The sequence below is a fragment of the Saimiri boliviensis genome, chromosome 1 (genome assembly GCF_048565385.1).
Source record: "Saimiri boliviensis isolate mSaiBol1 chromosome 1, mSaiBol1.pri, whole genome shotgun sequence".
Lineage (NCBI taxonomy): Eukaryota > Metazoa > Chordata > Mammalia > Primates > Cebidae > Saimiri > Saimiri boliviensis.
In genome coordinates, this window is record NC_133449.1 from 69,442,074 (window position 1) to 69,462,317 (window position 20,244).

The 20,244-nt window shown below is 36.6% G+C and overlaps 1 protein-coding gene across 6 annotated transcripts in view; it reads right to left on the reverse strand.

Moving 5' to 3' along the window:
- Nucleotides 1–219: 219 nt before the first annotated feature.
- The window catches only part of APLF (aprataxin and PNKP like factor), a 73,361-nt gene continuing 53,336 nt past the window's right edge, over nt 220–20,244 (reverse strand). For 3 of the 6 annotated variants that reach the window (XM_074398849.1, XM_074398843.1, XM_074398844.1), the window contains 2 exons: nt 7,644–7,690; nt 220–6,909 (listed from right to left, as the gene is read on the reverse strand). In XM_074398849.1, coding sequence (XP_074254950.1) covers nt 6,689–6,909; nt 7,644–7,690 — 268 coding nt within the window. In that variant the 3' untranslated portion in view covers nt 220–6,688. The remainder of the gene's footprint in view (nt 6,910–7,643; nt 7,691–20,244) is intronic. The other 3 variants (XM_003922672.3, XM_074398852.1, XM_074398858.1) reach the window with 2 other exon arrangements.

Here is a 20,244-nt window from a genome sequence, read left to right on the forward strand (position 1 = left end):
TTATTTTGTGTGTGTGTGTGTGTATAATTGCATTTTAGGTTCTGGGGTACATGCGAAGAACATGCTGGATTGTTGCATAGGTACACACGTGGCAATGTGGTTTGCTGCCTCCATCCCCTTCACCTATATCTGGCATTCCTCCCCATGTTAACCCACCCGAACTCCCTAAACCCCACGGTCCCTCCCCTAGTCCCCCCCAACACATACCTCAGTGTGTGATACTCCCCTCCCTGTGTCCGTATGTTCCCATTGTTCAACACCCATCTATGAGTGAGAACATGTGGTGTTTGATTTTCTGTTCTTGTGTCAGTTTGCTGAGAATGGTTTCCAGGTTCACCCATGTCCCTACGAAGGACAAGAACTCATCATTTTTTTATGGCTGCATAGTATTCCATGGTGTATATGTGCCATATTTTCCATGTCCAGTCTATCATCGATGGGCATTTGGGTAGGTTCCAATTCTTTGCTATGTAAACAGTGCTACAATGAACATATGTGTGCATGTGTCTTTATAATAGAATGATTTAGAATTCTTTGGGTATATACCCAGTAATGGGATTGCTGCGTCAAATGGAATTTCTATTTCTAGGTCCTTTAGGAATCGCCACACTGTCTTCCACAATGGTTGAACCAATTTAGACTCCCACCAACAGTGTAAAAGTGTTCCTATTTCTCCACATCCTCTCCACCATCTGCTGTCTCCAGATTTTTTGATGATCACCATTCCAACTGGTATGAGATGGTATCTAAATGTGGTTTTGATTTTCATTTCTCTAATGACCAGCGATGATGAGCATTTTTCCATATGTTTCTTGGCCTCCTGTATGTCTTCTTTTGAAAAGTGTCTGTTCATATCCTTCACCCAGTTTTGAATGGGTTTGTTTGTTTCTTGTAAATCTGTTTTAGTTCTTTGTAGAGTCTGGATATAAGTTCTCCGTCAGATAAGTAGATTGCAAAAACTTTTTCCCATTCCGTTGGTTGCTGGTTCACTCTAATAATTGTTTCTTTTACTGTGCAGAAGCTCTGGAGTTTAATTAGGTCCCATTTGTCTATTTTGGCTTTTGTTGCCAATGCTTTTAGGGTTTTAGTCATGAAGTCCTTGCCTATGCCTATGTCCCGAATGGTTCAGCCTAGGTTTTTCTTCTAGGGTTTTTATGCTGTTAGGTCTTATGTTGAAGTCTTTAATCCATCTGGAGTTAATTTTAGTGTAAGGTATCAGGAAGGGGTCCAGTTTCTGCTTTCTGCACATGGCTAGCCAGTTTTCCCAACACCATTTATTAAACAGGGAATCCTTTCCCAATTGCTTGTTTTTGTCAGGTTTGTCAAAGATGAGATGGTTGTAGATGTGTGGCATTATCTCGGAGGGCTCTGTTCTGTTCCACTGGTTTATATCTGTTTTGGTACCAGTACCATGCTGTTTTGATTACTGTAGCCTTATAGTATAGTTTGAAGTCAAGTAGCATGATACCTCCAGCTTTGTTCTTTTTGCTTAGAATTGACTTGGCTATGTAGGCTCTCTTTTGGTTCCATATGAAGTTAGAGCTGGTTTTTTCCAGTTCTGTGAAGAAGGTCATTGGTAGCTTGATGGGGTAGCATTGAATCTATAAATTACTTTGGGCAGTATGGCCATTTTCATGATATTGATTCTTCCTAACCATGAGCATGTAACGTTTCTCCATCTGTTTGTGTTCTCTCTTATTTCATTGAGCAATGGTTTGTATGATAGTTCATTCTTGATTTGGCTCTCTTTAAGCCTGTTATTGGTGTATAGGAATGCTTGTGATTTTTGCACATTGATTTTTGTATCCTGACTTTGCTGAAGTTGCTTATCAGTTTCAGGAGATTTTGGGCTGAGACGATGGGGTCTTCAAGATATGCAATCATGTTGTCTGCAAATATAGACAATTTGACTTCCTCCTTTCCTAACTGAATACCCTTTATTTCTTTTTCTTGCCTGATTGCTCTGGCTAGAATTTCCAATACTATATTGAATAGGAGTGGTGAGAGAGGGCACCCTTGCCTAGTGCCAGATTTCAAAGGGAATGCTTCCAGTTTTTGCCCATTTGGTATGATATTGGCTGTGGGTTTGTCATAAATAGCTTTTATTATTTTGAGATATGTTCCATCAATATCTAGTTTATTGAGAATTTTTAGCATAAAGCGCTGTTGAATTTTGTTGAAGGCCTTCTCTGCATCTATTGAGATAATCATATGGTGTTTGTCTTTGGTTCTGTTTATGTGATGAATTACATTTATAGACTTGCATATGTTAAACCAGCCTTACATCCCTGGGATGAAGCCTACTGGATCATGGTGGATAAGCTTTTTGATGTGCTGTTGCAATCAGTTTGTCAGTATTGCATTGAAGACTTCTGCATCTGTGTTCATCACGGATACTGGCCTGATGTTTTCTTTTCTTGTTGAGTCTCTGCCGGGTTTTGGTATCAGGATGATGTTGGTCTCATAAAATGATTTGGGAAGGATTCTCTCTTTTTGGATTGTTTGGAACAGTTTCAGAAAGAGTGGTACCAGCTCCTCTTTGTATGTCTGGTAGAATTCGGCTGTGAATTCATCTGTACCTGCGCTTTTTTTGGTTATTAGGCTATTAACTGCTCTCTCAACTTCAGCTCTTATAATTGGTCTATTTAGGATTTTGACTTCTTCCTGGTTTAGGCTTGGGAGGGTGAAAGTTTCCAGGAATTTATCCGTTTCTTCCAGGTTTACTGGTTTATGTGCACAGAGTTGTTTGTAGTAATCTCTGATGGTTTGTATTTCTGTGGAATCTGTGGTGATATCCCCTTTATCATTTTTTATTGCATCTATTTGGTTATTCTCTCTTTCTTTATTAATCTGGCTAGTAGTCTATTTTGTTGATCTTTTCAAAAAACCCACTCCTGGATTGATTGATTTTTTTGAAGGGTTTTTTGTGTGTGTGTCTCTATCTCCTTCAGTTCTGCTCTGATCTTACTTATTTCTTGTCTTCTGCTAGTTTTGAGTTGTTTTGATCTTGTTCCTCTAGCTTTTTCAATTATGATGACAGGGTGTTTATTTTAGATCTTTCCTTACTTCTCATGTGGGCACTTATTGCTATAAATTGTCCTCTAGACACTACTTTAAATGTGTCCCAGAGATTCTGGTACGTTGTGTCTTTGTTCTCATTGGTTTCAAAGAACATCTTTATTTCTGCCTTCATTTCACTGTTTCTCCAGTCAACATTCAAGTGCCAGTTGTTCAGTTTCCATGAAGTTCTGCAGTTCTGAGTTAGTTTCTGAATTCTGAGTTCTAATTTGATTGCACTGTGGTCTGAGAGACTGTTTATTATGATTTCTGTTCTTTTGCATTTGCTGAGGAGTGATTTACTTCCAATTATGTGGTCAATTTTCGAGTAGGTGTGAGTTGGTGCTGAGAAGATTGTATATTCTGTCAATTTCGTGTGGAGAGTTCTGTGCATGTCTATTAGGTTTGCTTGGTCCAAGTCTGAGTTCAAGTCCTGGATATCCTTGGTAATCTTCTGTCTCGTTGATCTGTCTAATACTGACAGTGGAGTGTTAACATCTCCCACTATTATTGTGTGGGAGTCTAAGTCTCTTTGTAGGTCATTTAGAACTTGCTGTATGTAACTGTGTGCTCCTGTATTGGAGGATCATTAGCTCTTCTTGTTGCATTGATCCTTTTACCATTATGTCATGCCCTTCATTGTCTCTCTGGATCTTTGTTGGTTTAAAGTCTATTTTATCAGAGACTAGGATTACAACTCATGCCTTTTTTTGCTATTTCCTTGGTAATCTTCCTCCATCCCTTTATTTTGAGCCTATGTGTATCCCTGCATGTGAGATGGGTTTCCTGGATACAGTACACCAATGGTTTTTGACTTTTTATCCAATTTGCTAGTCTGTGTCTTTTGATTGGGGCATTTAGCCCATTTATATTTAATGTTATATTGTTATGTGTGAATTTGATCCTGCCACTTTGATGCTAGCTGGTTGTTTTGCCTATTAGTTGACATGGCTTCTTCATTGTGTCGATGCTCTTTACTATTTGGTAAGTTTTTGAGTGGCTGGTACTGATTGTTCCTTTCTATGTTTAGTGCTTATTTCAGGAGCTCTTATAAAACAGGCCTAGTAGTGATAAAATTCTCTGAGCAACTGCTTGTTCGTAAAGGATTTTATTTCTCCTTCACTTATGAAACTTAGTTTGATTGGAAATGAAATTCTAGGTTGAAAGTTCTTTTTTTTAATGATGTTGAATATTGGCCCCCACTCTCTTCTGGCTTGTAGTGTTCCTGCTAAGAGATCCACTGTGAGTCTGATGGGTTTCCCTTTGTGGGTAACCCGACCTTTCTCTCTGGCTGTCCTTGGCATTTTTTCCTTCATTTCAACTCTGATGAATCTGACTATTATGTGCCTTGGGGTTGCTTTTGTTGAGGAATATCTTTGTGGTGTTCTCTGTATTTCCTGGACTTGAATATTGGCCTGCCTTGCTTGGTTTGGGAAGTTCTCCTGGATAATATCCTGAAGAGTGTTTTCCACCTTGGATTCATTCTCTCTGTCACATTCAGGTACCTATCAGACACAGGTTAGGTCTTTTCACATAATCTCACATTTCTTGGAGGCTTTGTCCATTTCTTTTTACTCTTTCTTCTCTAATCTTGCCTTTCCATTTTATTTCATTGAGTTGATCTTCAATCTCTGAGATCCTTTCTTCTGTTTGGTCAATTTGGCTATTGAAACTTGTGTATGCTTTGCAAAGTTCTCATGTTGTGTTTTTCAGCTCCCTCGATTCATTTATATTCCTCTTTAAGCTGTTTATTCTTGTTACCAATTCATTAAACCTTTTTCAAGGTTCTTCGTTTCTTTGCATTGGTTTAGAACATACTCTTTTAGCTCAGAGAAGTTTGTTATTACCCACCTTCTGAAGCCTGTTTCTGTCAATTCATCTGACTCATTCTCCATCCAGCCTTGTCCCCTTGCTGGTGAGGAGTTGGGATCCTTTGGAAGAGGAGAGGTGTTCTGGTTTTGGGTGTTTTCATCCTTTTTGTGCTGGTTTCTTCCCATCTTTGTGGATTTATCTACCTGTGGTCTTTGTAGTTGGTGACTTTCAGATAGGGGTCTCTGAGTGGACATGCTTTTTGTTGATGATGAAGTTATTTCTTTCTGTTTCTTAGTTTTCCTTCTAACAGGCCCCTCTGCTATATGACTGCTGGAGGTCCACTCCAGACCCTCCATGACTTGGGATCACCTGCAGTGGCTACAGAACAGTAAGGGTTGCTGCCAGTTTCTTTTTCTGTTATCTTTGTCCCAGAAGGATACCTGCCAGATGTCAGCCTGAGCTCTCCTTTATGAGGTGTCTCTTTAGATATATGGGGCACTGGGGAGCTGCCTGAGGAGACAGTCCGTCCCTCATAGGAGCTCAAGTGCTGATCTGTGAGCTCCGCTGTTCCGTTCAGAGCTGCTGGGCAGGTATGTTTAAGTCTGCTGCAGTGGAACTCATAATCGCCTTTTTCCCCAGGTGCTCTGTCCTGGGATGCTGAGGCTTTATTTATATGTGCCTGTTGTGCTGCTGCTTTTTTTTAGAGATGTCCTGCCCAGCAAGGAGGTAACCTAGTCACAGTCTGCCAGCAGAGGCGTTGTTGGGCTGCCGTGGGCTCTGCCCAGCGGCTGTGTGAACTTCCTTGCAGTTTTGTTTACAGGGGTATAGTCAGAACTGCCTCAGTAATGGTGGTCTGCCTCAGTAGTGGTGGAGTGTCTCTGTAATGGCGGACGGCCTCAGTAATGGCAGACTGCCTCAGTAGTGGTGGACTGTCTCGGTAATAGTGGATGCCCTTCCCCCAACAGAGCTGGACTGTCCCAGGACCAGTTGTGCTTGCTCTGAAACTCTCAATCCAGAACATTTCAGATTGCTGGTCTTTGTGGGGGTGGAACCAGCAAAGTCAGTTCATCTGGCTCCCTGTTTCAGTCCCCTTTTTTTCAGTTGAATGGGCAACTCTGTCTCCCAGGCATTCCAGTTGCCAGTTGAAACAGCGCTCAGATTTGTGTGAGTTTTTGTGCAGAGACCCGCTGTACCAGCTGTGCCACATTGGATACTCACAGCGCTTCTCCACCCAGGAATCTCCTGGTTGGTGGATAGTAAAAATTCGTTTGGAAATGCGGTGATCACTCACCCTCTGCATTTTCACTGGGAACTGCAATCCAGAGCTGTTCCTATTCAGCCATCTTGGATCCTCCCTACTGGCTGCATTTTTAAAAGCCTGGTTCTGCTTAAAGAATTACTTTAGTAACAATGAAAGACGTATGTTTTCATGTAATTTGCCTGGTTATACTTGCAGAGTACTCCATAAAGATAGTATCTGGAAAAAATTTTAAAACAACAAAAGTTTTGTACAATCTATGGCTTTTACTTTTTATTACCAATATACAAAGCACATTAAAAATATTCATTTTTACTCTACCTTCTCTGTCTTCCTATTTCCATATGCTTTAAGTAGGAAAAAAAAAAAGGCAAGGCAACAAAATAAATTCCATCCACTATACTGAAGGCTGACATTTCAATGTCTCATTTGTAAAGGGTCAGTAGTAAAAGTCATTATCAAAAGAAGGAAAATTACTGTCACTTAAGTACCTCCTTAGTTCATAAGTGTTTTCCCACAAAGAAGAAGTACATGTAAGGTACGTATGACTACAGAAATGAGTTATTTTTTTCTTTTCATAAACTTTTCTGCTTCTTTAAAAAGCTCTTCCATGTCTTCCTTCTCTTCATCTTCTTTTCCTGGTTCCCAGTCAGAATCTTCATCTGTTGGCTCATAGTCTTCTTCCTCATCATCTAGAAAGCGGTCATTCAGGTCATACTCATTGCGTTCCTCAACATTATCATTATCTTCATCTAAAACATTTCTCACTGAAAAACAGAAGACTGGTACACAACACAGCAATCACCACTCAACCTGGGATGATAGACATCTAACTATAACATGTTTTCCTGCATCCAGAAAATTAATTTTACTAATGTATAGCTTACCACTACAAATTTCTGAAGGGCACTAAAATGATGCATTGTTATTTATTATCCTAACTTTACCTACCATGAGGCTCCTGAAACTAAAATGGCCCATGAGATTATTAACAACGGTTCCTTAATATCATAATCATATTCACAACATCACATCTTCCCATGTGGCCCCTCATTGGAAGAGGAAACAGCTTTAGGATGATAATGACCCCTCAAAAGACAGAATGAGAAAAAAAAAATTGGGTCCTTGGGAACACTATTGACATTATTAATGAGCCAAAGCAATATAGCTTATCTAAATCCAGCCCTAGCTCTGGACATTTTAGTTATAGAAGCCAATTATCATTTAGGCCAGTTTGAGATTTTTGTTTTCAGGTACTTGCAAACAAAAGAATCCTAAGAGATACAAGGGCAAATATATATTGTGGACAATGGGGAAAGCACTTACTATATAAAAGGTTCACAGTTGTGTGTGTGTTTTTTTTTAATATAAGAAAAATTATTAAAATCAGCAATTCAACAAATTCACAGCAGAGATTTTTTAAAAATTTTTCATAATAACTGAAAACTGTATCTAGGTTTAATGAGAGAATCATTTAAAGTTTTCATTTTGAGTTTCCTGAAGTAAAATTACTTACTTGGAAGTATACTATGTCTGTATTCTATCTTGTGCTGGGGATTCTTCCTGAAAGAAGAATGCAAAAATAAGAGCTAGTCTTCCAATTACTAAAAATTGATGACTATTTACACTAAACTACAATACTGACTAACTTACAAATAAACTTAGGACCCAATACGCCTCTTATGAAAAAGCATTTGTTGTTTAATTACGATATTTCCTTTGTGCCTACGCCATGCCAAGTGCATTTCTAGGTGCAAAGATAGAGTGATGAACAAGACAAAGTTCTTATCTCAAGAACTTACACTCCAGAAAGATGGAAAAGACAAAATATGTATTTCCAAAATATATACTTTTAAACTGTGATGTATCACACATATAAAAATATAATATAAAATAGAATCCAAAACTCATGACACAAATATCAAATATGTATATAAGTATGTGTGTGTGTACAGTATTTAAAAATTCTAAGGCTCTCCTTGAATCTAAAGAAAACAGTATTCTCTCAAAAGAACACCAATCATTTGTTATGAAAAAAACATAAAAGTTAATTTTGTTGAGAAATTCAGGTAACATATTCTGAAGTCAAACAGGAATTAGTGTTTAAAGATCTATTTTTAATTATATGTACTTATGATACCTTCTGTTATTTTGTTAGTTAAACAAAAGTTTGGACACCCTATATGTACAAGACATTCTCCAAATGTCCCAGCAGTAAAATCTAAGTCAACGGGTTCATCATGACCAAACTGACTGATATCCCTCCCTCAGAAAACTGACAAAGCAGGGCTGGAGTACACTAACAATAGATAGGTGCTGAGGTGACAAGTTTTGAATATGCCTGTGTCAGAAGTGATTATTTTTACGTAACAAATATTCATTTGTTCCTTCAGCAAGTATTGGCTGAATATTTCACTATATTCTGGCTCTAAACAGGCACTGAGGATGAAATATTTAACCAGATACACATTCTTGCCCCTAAAAGACACAGTCTCGGGGCAGGAGCAAGACACCCATTAAGGAAGCATTTTCTTCATTGAAAAATAAGAATATCTTCTGTGAAGATAGGAAATACTCATTATAATATATCTTTTAAGACACAGAAACTAAGTCAAGCCTTAAATCTTCTCTGTCTCAGGTTAAATAACATTTGTTCTTCCTTTTTTTTTCTTTTCAATAGGGCAAATAAAGCAATTTTTTAAAAAAATTGTATAACTTAGGTAAAATATCACTTTAATTTTTTCTATAAGTCTTCCCATTCAACTTTATAATTCCACATCTACTGCAACAGAGAAAAATGGCCAGTTTCAGGAAGTGGCTCTCTAGCCCTGAACCTAGTCTGTGAGTCATAGAATGTAAGTATGTACAAAGGATGATCTCAGAGTAGCTACTCCACCTCCTCCAGGTGACAGATGAGCAATGTGAGCCTAAGGAGATGAAGTTCATGCCCAGGGTTTGTGCTTTCCAACTTGGGTAATGATCATATTAAGACAGAGGTTCAGGCAAAATTATGAATTAAATTCTTATCTCTGCAATAATCAGGGGGTTAAATGTTCCACTTATAAATTCCTGTATGCGTCTATTGTAAAAAAAAAAAAAAAAAAAAAGTATCCAACTGCTCTTTTTCATCATTTAAAAAAGTATACACTGTTTTTAAAATATTTTAAAATAAAAATTATACTTTAAAAATATTGTATTTTTTTCTCTGTGCCTTTGACACTATTGTGATATTAGAAACAAAGGAAAATAAATACTTTCTAATCACAAAGAACCACCTGCTTGAAAAATATTTGTTTTCTTGTTTCCAGCATTGCCTGCTATCTTATATTTGCTCCAAATACTGACTTCCTTTATCTATCTATCTATCTATCTATCTATCTATCTATCTATCCATCTTAGAGACAGATCTCACTCTGTTACTCAGGCTAGAGTGCAGGGCACAATTATAGCTCACTGCAGCCTCAAACTCCTAAGCTCAGGTGTTCCTCCCACCTCAGCCTCTTGAGTACAGCTAGGACTGCAGGTATGAGTCACTGAGCCCATCCTAATTTCCTGTATCTCCATCATAATCCGTTGGGCAATAGGAAGTAATTATAAATACATAAATTTAAATTACTTGATAAAACCAAGAAAAATAGTGTTACTGCTTTTAAAAGCTGTGGTAATCATGAAATCTATTTTACAAGATAGGTTTTAACTAGTGTTACTTTCAAGAGTTTCAACTGATAACCCTGGAGTCTGTAATGCTATCCAACAGAATTTTTTATAATGAGGGAAATTTGCTCTGTGTTGTCCAATATAGAGCCACTAACTGTATGTGACTGTTAAGCCCTTGAAATATGGGTAACATAGCTCAGGAAATGAATTCTAAATTTTATTTACTTAATTCAGATTTAAATGTAAACAGCCACATGTGGCTAGTGGCTATCATACTGGGTAACAGTTTTATTTCAAAAATGAAGAAAAGGGAGATCCTCTCTCCCCAGCCAATATTAATTACAATTAATCCTCTCAAAACCAACAAACAAACACCCTCTTTCTTATGAAGTAACCCTCAAACAGGGCAAACATTTTATAGATAGAAATGGCATTATTGAAAATATGAGGTCAGTGACTATAGTCAGAAAGACATTAGAATCCTAACTCAGCCACCTCCCTGTATGTTGCCTAAGTTTCAGTTTTCCCATTTGTAAAAGGGGGATAACAACAGAACCCATACTCACATGAAGCTGTTTTGAGGATTCATGAGATAAAAAACAATAAGTCTTTAATCTAAGGGCTTGGCATGTGATAAGTACAGAATGTTAGCCTTTGATCCATTCATTATTAGTTTAAGAAACAGTCACAGAATACTTATTACATGTCAGGCCTTGTGTCAGGTGTGACACTCATCCCTAATGTCTCTTCTTTTCCTACAATGTGAGCATTAAACACAGTGCAAAAGTGTAACTGCACAGTTAATTAAGGTCCTAATTCAACAGCTTTGAAAAGTGGAAAAAAGATTCTATACAAGATTGTGTGTTTAGCATGATTAACCCAAATTTGACCTTTCAATGAAAAAGAAATTCAAACTAAAGACAAAACAAAACAAAAACTGGACAGTTTAGCTGTGATGAAGACAGTTGCTAATGAACAAAGCTATGGCGATGATTTGTGGGAAGATCTTGCCTACTGACCATGCTACTGCAGGTCACTGACTTAAGTTCAGTCTTTATTAAAGTATAATTAATGCTGGGCATCAGGAACAGAGAAAGGTAACAATGGGGAACATTAATACCAAAGATATTCTTCATCTTTACTTTAGAAAAAAAGTTACTGGCTGGGCATGGTGGCTTGTGCCTGTAATCCCAGCACTTTGGGAGGCCGAGGTGGGTGGATTATTTGAGGTCAGGAGTTCAAGACCAGTCTAACCAACATGGTGAAACCCCATCTCTACTAAAAATTCAAAAAAGTTAGCCAGGCATGGTAGCGTATGCCTGTAATCCCAGCTACTCAGGAGGCTGAGGCAGAAGAATCACGTGAGCCCAGGAGGAGGAGGTTGCAGTGAGCCGAGATCATGCCATTGCACTCCAGCCTAGGTGACGGAGCAAGACTCCATCTCAAAAAAAAAAAAAAAAAAAAAAAGGTTACTAGTCATTTGGAATTCTTTTCAGTAACATTTTATTTTGAAAAAATTTCACACCTACTTTAAAAAGCAGGTAAGACACTGAAATTCCACATAACTTCATCAAGCTTTTTCAAGTGTTAACATTCTACATGGGTGTCTTATTGTTATCCATCTATAATCATTTCAGGTTAAGGCTTTTTCTCCTTCTTTTAATATATGTTTGCTTCAGGTACCAAGCAGTCCTCTTTTCCTGCTTTGCCCTTAAGAGTTAAGTAGGATTATTGAAAAGGTAAAATGTAGCCTTAATTGTTTGCTACTAGAGCCTCCTTCAATGCTGCTTTAGAAATGCTCAAGTAACTAAACGTCAGGCTTTTTTAAAAAAAAAAAAAAAATAGGACAGTAATGAAACCTAAGGAGTTAAGAGACTCAAGCATGGGTTAAGCACCAAATACTGATTGAAAGACTGCTAACATCTAGTTGTCAGGCTAGAAGGATTAAAAAGGAGAGCAACTTTTTAAAAAGAGAAAGTAAAGGCAGGGTATCGCAAAGTGGGAGAGTGGGGTTCAACCTTAAAGTTTCAGAAGGTAGTTCCCAGTCTCTGTTATCTTGGAACACATTCACAGTTGCACTCACATGCACCATCTACATCCTCCAGCCTCCTACTTAGGAAACAGCAAGCCATTTCAGAATAAATGAACAAATAACTATGAAAGAAGAGTTACATTTAATTATTCCAAAAAGGAAGAGCAGAAAATGCAATGTGAAATTTTATATTTAAAAATGGGAAAAAAAAATTCAGGCCCACATACAGGTTTTCATCTGCCTTAGAAGGTAAAAGTTGTTTCTTTGAGGATCTTTCATCCTTTCCTAGAACTTGCTCTTTTCATAAAGACAGGTAAAAGACAGTAATGCAGAACAGAAGAAACTAGCTGAGGTGGTGTTTTTCAAATGGACACTGACCCTCCAACCTAAAGCAAAAGAATTAATATCAATAAAATTTTGCTAGCTATTTCACTGAAAATGAAGGAAAAGAATATCTATGATAGGCCCAAAAGTTTCCTGTTGGGGTATTTATTTTCCTTGATGACAAACAGAACTCACAGAATAGATGGACTTTAACAAGAAAATGAGCCCAAACAGAAAAGATAGTTTATCACATACAAAAGCATACACTCAAAAACAAATTTTAGATATATTTGGTTTACATAAAAATTTAAATGCTAAATTGAGTCTTCTGAATGCTAAATTCTTAAATTATCTTTTCTTCAAGGTCGTTCATAATCTCAGTGTTACTCGTTATTAGCAGCTCAATCTTTTGTTTCCACTCTTGGGGAGTACGTTGTGATTCTTCCCCATTGACAGGAATTTGTTCATAGCTTTTTTAGAAAGTATATTCTTCTACTCTGTACTACTACCTAAGTTCAAATCAAATCTCTTTCATGAAAGTAACTTTGATAATACTGGAAAATAGCTCCAGAATATATTGTCTATATTTACCACTTGGTACCTACCATGTCATTTCTTGTCCTGTCATCTAAATTTTCAGCACACACACAAACATACACTTGCATATGTATGCATTATCTTGATCATCTGTCAAATGAGTGGTTCGAGAGCATGCATTTTCTTAAACTTTTTAATATCTTTCATAGCACCTACAAAAGTGCCTCTCACCAGCTGGTTTTCAATTACATTTTTCATAGATCATCTACTAGAATATAATTGACCTTTTTTCTTCAAGAACATATTTTTTAAGTTAAGCTTACACATGAATTTTCAAAATGAGTTTTGTTATCCTTTGACCAATACCTCTCCAACCCACGCCCCCTCCCAGCCTTTAGTAAACACCATTCTACTCTCTGCTTCTATGAGTGGGAAGTGCTTAGATTCCACATATAAGCGAAACCATCTGGTATTTGCTTTTCTGTACCTGGCATATTTCATTTAACATAATGTTCTCTAGTTTCATCTGCCTTATCACAAACAATATCATTTCCTTCTTTTGTAAGGCTAAATTGTATTCCATTGTGTATATATATAGATTTTCTTTATTCCTTTATCCACTAATGGACACTTACATGGATTCCATCATTTGCAACACAAAGCAGAAGTTTAAAATTCTCTTTAGTTGAAGTACAAAAAAGAGTATCTAATAGTTTCTGGACTAAAACTTTCTTGAGTTAATGCTAACACTTCTAATTTTTTATTTTTAGTAAAACCAAATCTGTAGATTCTAACGATTTTCAGAAATCTACCCTTTGAAAAACAGTTTTTCTGTGGGATATATTCCAGAGAATGGCTTAGGTTGAAGAGACTGTCAATGTGCTGAAATTGCTCTGCACTCAAACCTATAAAGTTAATAATCAAAGTACTCATTGAATCTTCTTACACAAACCGAAGACTAAAATATGTCAGAATTTCCTGCCTTTAACAATGCATATCGCTTCCTCGGGAAACAATGAAAATCTGACACTCATATTAATCAGATTCTATTGCAATCAGGTTCCTGAGACACAGACTGCTCAGTATTGTAATACACTTAGCTCTAGTCAATCAATCACTCAGGTCAACCAGAAACACTTAAGACATAAGATGCCACAGTGTCTTGAGCCTGTTCTCATCTGGCAATTTAAACTGTAGATCACTAGCATTATGTTGTGGAAGGAGCTCAGATTTTAGGATCAGAAGAGTTGAGCCTAAATTCAAATTAAACTTTTTATTGGTTGTACAAGTTAAGGCAACTCCTTTGAACCAACTCTTTCCTCAACTGAAAAGGAGAGGTAACACTGTCTACCTCATATAAGATTGTTCCAAGGGTTAAAGTAGTGTGTATAAAAATATGTAGGCTATTAAGCATTTTACATATATCAGTTATTCAGATAGACATAAAAATCAATTTTACTTTAAGATAGTCAACAATGGCTAGAAATCCTACATGCTAGTAAAAGTCACTGTCAAATTAAATAGCTGAATTTTTCCTTCTATAAAAAAATTTCCTACTGAATATTTTTCCCTGTCATATCTGACACCTTTATATAAGATTTTATAACATCTGACTATGCATATTCCATTTTCAGAAATCAGTTATTTCATAATAAGGAAAAATATCTTTTGCATGTAACCCTAAGTCACAGCTAAATGGCAACTCTGTACAACTCTTTGGGAAAATATGAGCATCTGAAGTAACTTTCAAGGGCAATGCCAAATTCCACCAGATCTTCTTCCTAACAATGAAGGGGATTATTTAATCGGAGCTCATTCATAAAAGATTTACATCTGCCTTTTTCTCAAATGGCATTTTCTGTAACTCAGCTGGTCTCAAAATCCTTTTTGTTTTTTTCATTGTTGTTAATTATTAACAGTTTGATATTTAAACATAAAGCTATACAACCATATCACATCAGATTTTTGTGAGCTGTTACATTTTAAAATATGTGTTTTCAAAAACAATATTCTGATTTTAATGATGCAGCTGCATTAATAACAAAAAGTTCAGGCAATACTGTAAGGAACATAGTAGTTTATAAATTTTTCCATTATGACAGCGTTATAACTATTTGTAATTATAATGAACCATGGAAAATTTGACCCTTTCTAATATTTCCTGATGATGCGCCTACAAACAGTGTTTAAATAGAAATAAATAAAACTGTCCTATTACCATCCATTTCACTCAAACTGTTTATTGGTAAAAATTCACTGAATATCTGCTATATGCCAAGCACTGTTCTAGCTTCCAGAGACTCCGCCAGTAGTAAACAAGCAGACAGTCTCTGCTTTCATGGGGTTTATAAGCTGGTGGATAAGACAGGGAAACAAATATGTATTTATAATTTCAGGAAGTGATTGTTATGAAGAAAAATAAAGCAAGGGATATAGTGACTGAACGTATTTAGGAAGAGAGGTCAGAGAAAGGCATTTCCGAGGAAGTATATCACATACATACATAAAGGAAGAATACTCCAGAAAGAGGAAACAGCAAATGTCTTTACTTTTGCTAAGGCCCCCAACAAGCTAGGGTATTGGGTAAAATAATAATAATAATAATAAAGATTGATATACTTCAAGGGGAATGAGAAAAAAGGAAAATAGTAGAAAATGAAGTCAAAGAACTTGTAAGCCTTGATAAAGTTGATTATAGGAAGCTACTGGAAAGTTAAGAGTAAGAAGATAACATGAAATGACTTATATTTAAAGAAGTGCTCTGGTTGCTAGGTGGAGAATTAACTACAGGAGGACAAAAGATAAAACAGAGATATTGGGAAACTACTACAGTATTCCAGGTAAGAGAGGATGGTAGTTAAGACTGAGGTGGTAGAGGGCAGAGGTAGAGGACCTAAGAAATGATCAGGTTCCTAATATATTTTAAAGGTTGAAATGGCAAGAAATATTGATAGATTGAATTAGTGATATGAAGGAAAGAGAAGAATCAAAGGTGGTTCTTGCTAGTGCGCCTGAATACTATGCGAATGGTAGAGTTAATCATTTATAGAGCAAAGAACACTTGAGAAAGAGTTGTTTTCATGATAAAAATCAAGAGTTCTGACTTAGAGGTGGTAAGTTTGAGCTACCTATTATACAACCAAGTAGAGGCATTTAAACCTATGAATCTGGAACCATTAAATTGAATTAGCTCACCTAAGAAATAAAAACAGAAAGAGATCTGACAACCGAGCCCTGTGGCTCTATAATATTTACAAACAGGGAAGAAGAAGAGACACCAAAGGCGACTAAGGAAGGGTAGCCAGGCATATAACTGAGCTGACTTTATGAATATGAAGATACAGCTCTCTGCTCTAGATTTCTCCATAGTGAATCAAGATCCCCAGAGCAATCCAACTCTGTGTTTTTTATGTTTTCACAAGAAACTGAAACCCAGGAAAAACAACTAGCTGATGCAAAGTCACGCTGCAGAATTAGCATAACCATAACTAGAACCTAAGTCCGCTAATTCAAAAACATTTTATCATTTCATCGTAAAGAAATACCTTAAGATTAACTAGACAGTGGTAGCAATAACAGAATAATAGTTTTTTATTTACTTCCAAAGATTTGCTAACTTAACACCATGGTTTTAAATGAACCTAAAAAACTGTTTGAAAACCAAACACCATATGTTCTCACAAGTAGGAGCTGAACAATGAGAACACATGGACACATTGCGGGGAACAACAAACACTGGGTCTTGTCAGTGGCGGGTGGTAGGGGTACAGGCGGAGGAAGAGAATCAGGAGGAATAACTAACGGATGCTGGGCTTAATACCTAGGTGATGGGTTGATCTGTGCAGCAAACCATCATGGCAAATGTTTACCTATGTAACAAACCTTCACATCCTGCACACGTACCCCAGAACTTAAAATAAAAGCTGAAGAGAAAAAAAAATAAGAACTGTTTTACATCAGCTCCTAGATCAGTGAATAGCACATTTGAGATGCACAATATTTACCCAGTGAAGAAATGAGCATACCATATTTTTGTCCTATCAAAACAAAATAGGTTATCTTGCATTTTTGAAATTCAAATTCTATTTTAAAACCTGAAACAAAACCACAAATCCCATATTATCAAATATCTAGGTCTCAAAATTTAGGAGAAAAAGAAAAATGTTTAAATATTGTCTTTATTAATATTAAACAAGTAAACCAGCATAAATTAGTAAAAAGTACTCACTTTGTTACCTGATAATCACTACAATTTACTAAGTATGCCAAAAGAACTGTGAAAATTTTTATGTATGTATAATTAACAGTAAATATAACGAAGAACAAATTTATTATGAAAATAATTGCTCATTTAAATAAATGAAAAAGAAAAACAAAACCACAGAAGACATTCCAGTATATTTTGTCAAGGCTGCATGAATATAATTGATGCTGTTACAGTAATTTCTAAATAGAGTTTAAAAAAATATTATAGCTAAGTCTTACATAAAACTGTGAAGCAAGTAATTAATATTTAAGACAATTTTTTCCAAGATCATATTCTTATACACAATTAAAGAACTGTAAGCATGGCAAATGATGGAAAGTTACTTTCTATATATGCAGATCCTACAAAAATGGATTAAGGTGCTACCAGCTTTGACTATTCTTTTGGTATTTTTTTAGATGGAGTCTCGTTTCGTTGCCCAGGCTGGAGTACCAGTGGTGCAATCTCAGCTCACTGTAACCTCCGCCTCCTGGGTTCAAGTGATTCTCCTGCCTCAGCCTCCCAAGTAGCTGGTACTGCAGGGGTGCATCACCACACTGATTAATTTTTGTATTTTTTTTCTTTTTTTTTGAGACAGAGTCTCGCTCCGTCACCAGGCGCCAGGCTGGAGTGCAGTGGCGTGACCTCAGCTCACTGCAACCTCTGCCTCCTGGGTTTAAGCAATTATCCTGCCTGAGCCTCCCAAGTAGCTGGGACTACAGGCGTGCGCCACCATGCTCAGCTAATTTTTTTGTATTTTTAGTAGAGACAGGGTTTCACTAAGTTGGCCACAACGGTGTTGATCTCTTAACCTCGTGATCTGCCCGCCTCGGCCCCCCAAAGTGCTGGGATTACAAGTGTGAGCCAACATGCCCAGCCAACTTTGACTATTCTTAACTATAAATAAATTGATAGCATCACATGACTGATTCTGAAAATCTTAACTACCTGACATCTAGAGGTCTCCTTATGAAGACCTATCTATTTTTGCTAATGAAATATAATGTGGATTTACCCTAAACAACACACGTTGTTATTTTTTGTTAAGTGGTTTCTAAAAATCATTATCTTGCAGCTTGAAGTGTACATCTACAGATATAGTCAGCCCTCATAGTGGAATTCAGCATCTGCAGATTCAACCAACTGCAGATTTAAAATGTAGTTAGGCCTACAATGATGGCATCCTTACTGAACATGTATAGACTTTTGCTTCTTGTTATTATTTCCTAAACAATACAGTACAATAACTATTTACATAGTATTTACATTTTGTTAAGAATTATAAGGAATCTAGGGATTATTTAAAGTACATGGAAGGATGTATGGAGAATATATGCAAATATTATACTATTGTACATAAGAGACTTGAGCATCCCCAGATTTTGGTATGCCCTGGGGTCCTGGAACCAATCCCCTGCAGATACCAAAGACAGCGTGCACTTACAACAACTTGGAAAACTTTCCAAAAACAAAAGAGGAACTAGCAAAAAATTTTAGATCATACCAGGATCAGCAAATAACAAAAAATAATTAATTTACTCACTATCGTATGTATGTGCTTGTGGCAAAACATTGTGTTTTTCACACAACACAGGCCACGTTACAGATTTAATATTACACTGAGAGCACTTACAGCTGATAACTGACACACCTCCTTAAGTCATCCCTCTTAGAAGACATTATAATTAAAAAATATGTAAGACACTAGCTTCTGAAAGACATCAAGACACCAACATTTTATTTGCATGACACATGGCAGCCTAAGGTTTTGTAATCCAAGGCAATGTACATGAGTTTGACTTTACATTCTTACTCCAAGTTGGTTGAAAACAGACTCTATTCATATCAGTGTGTTTGTATTCTAAGATAAGTGCTTACTTCAACAAATAAGAACAGGAATACACACTAATAAAATCCTATTATTCATCAGAGGAACTAAATGAGTCAGAGGGAGAAAGAGCAATCACTGGACATTAAATATCTAATGTTCTAATTCAGACAAGGGCCTTAAACTAATGAAATCCACTAAACTGAGTGAGTATTCTGACAAACAGCAGTGGACAGCACAAGAAGAATAAATTAGTTGACAGGCAAGATACTTCATTTTTTAATTAAATTTTTTTATTTCCATAGGTTATTGTGGAACGAGTAGTATTCAGTTACGAGTAGGTTCTTCAGTGGTGACTTCTGAGATTTTGGTGTACCCATCACGCAAGCAGTATACATTGCACCTAATTTGTGGTCTTTTATCCCCCACACCCTTCCCATCCTCTCTCCCTGAGATCCCAAAGTCCATTGTGTCTTTCTTATGCCTTTGCATCCTCATAGCTTAGCTCCCACATATGAGTGAGAACATATAATGTTTGGTTTTCCATTCCTGAGTTACTTCACTTAGAATAATAGTCTCCAATCTCATCCAGGTCGCTGCAAATGCCATTAACTCATTCCTTTTAATGGCTGAGTAGTATTCATACACACACACACACACACACACACATATGTACACACACACATATGTATGTATGTGACAGGCAGATCACGAGGTCAGGAGTTTGAGACCAGCCTAACCAACACGTGAAACCCCATCTCTACTAAAAATACAAAAATTAGCCAGGCATTGTGTTGCATGCCTGTAATCCCAGCTACTCAGGAGGCTGAGCCAGAAGAATCACTTGAACCCAGAAAGTGGAGGCTGCAGTAAGCTGAGATTGCAATACTGCACTCCTGCCTGGGCAACAGAGCAAAACTCCATCTCAAAAAAACTATAAATGGACTAAGTACTCCACCTAAAAGGCAAAGACTACCAGACTGGATTAAAAAGAAAAACCAATGAACCAACTATATGCTCTTTATGAGACATGTTTTAAATATAAGAACACATGTTAAAACTAAAAGGATTAAAAAAGATATTACACAAACACTAACCACATAACCTGGGGTTGTTATATTATAAACAATTTTTAGAACTGATATCTGATCAACCCTCTAGTTCAAACTATAAATTTTTAGGAAATACAGGAGAACCTGAATACAACCTGAAAATACAATCTACAAAGTGTGAATGATGGAATCCTCTTCAGAACAAATGATTAGCTTTCTTCAACAAAAATATAGCAAGGAAAAAAAATAAAGAGAAATCTATTGATTAAATAAATTACAAGATATGGCTACCTTTGGCCACATAGAACTTAAGCAGATGCTAATTCAGATAAACTGTAAAAAACAAACAAACAAACAAAAACAAAAACAAAAACACTATAGGGAAATGTAGATATCTGACAGGATACTGAATAATATTAAAGATTTATTTAATAACAGTGT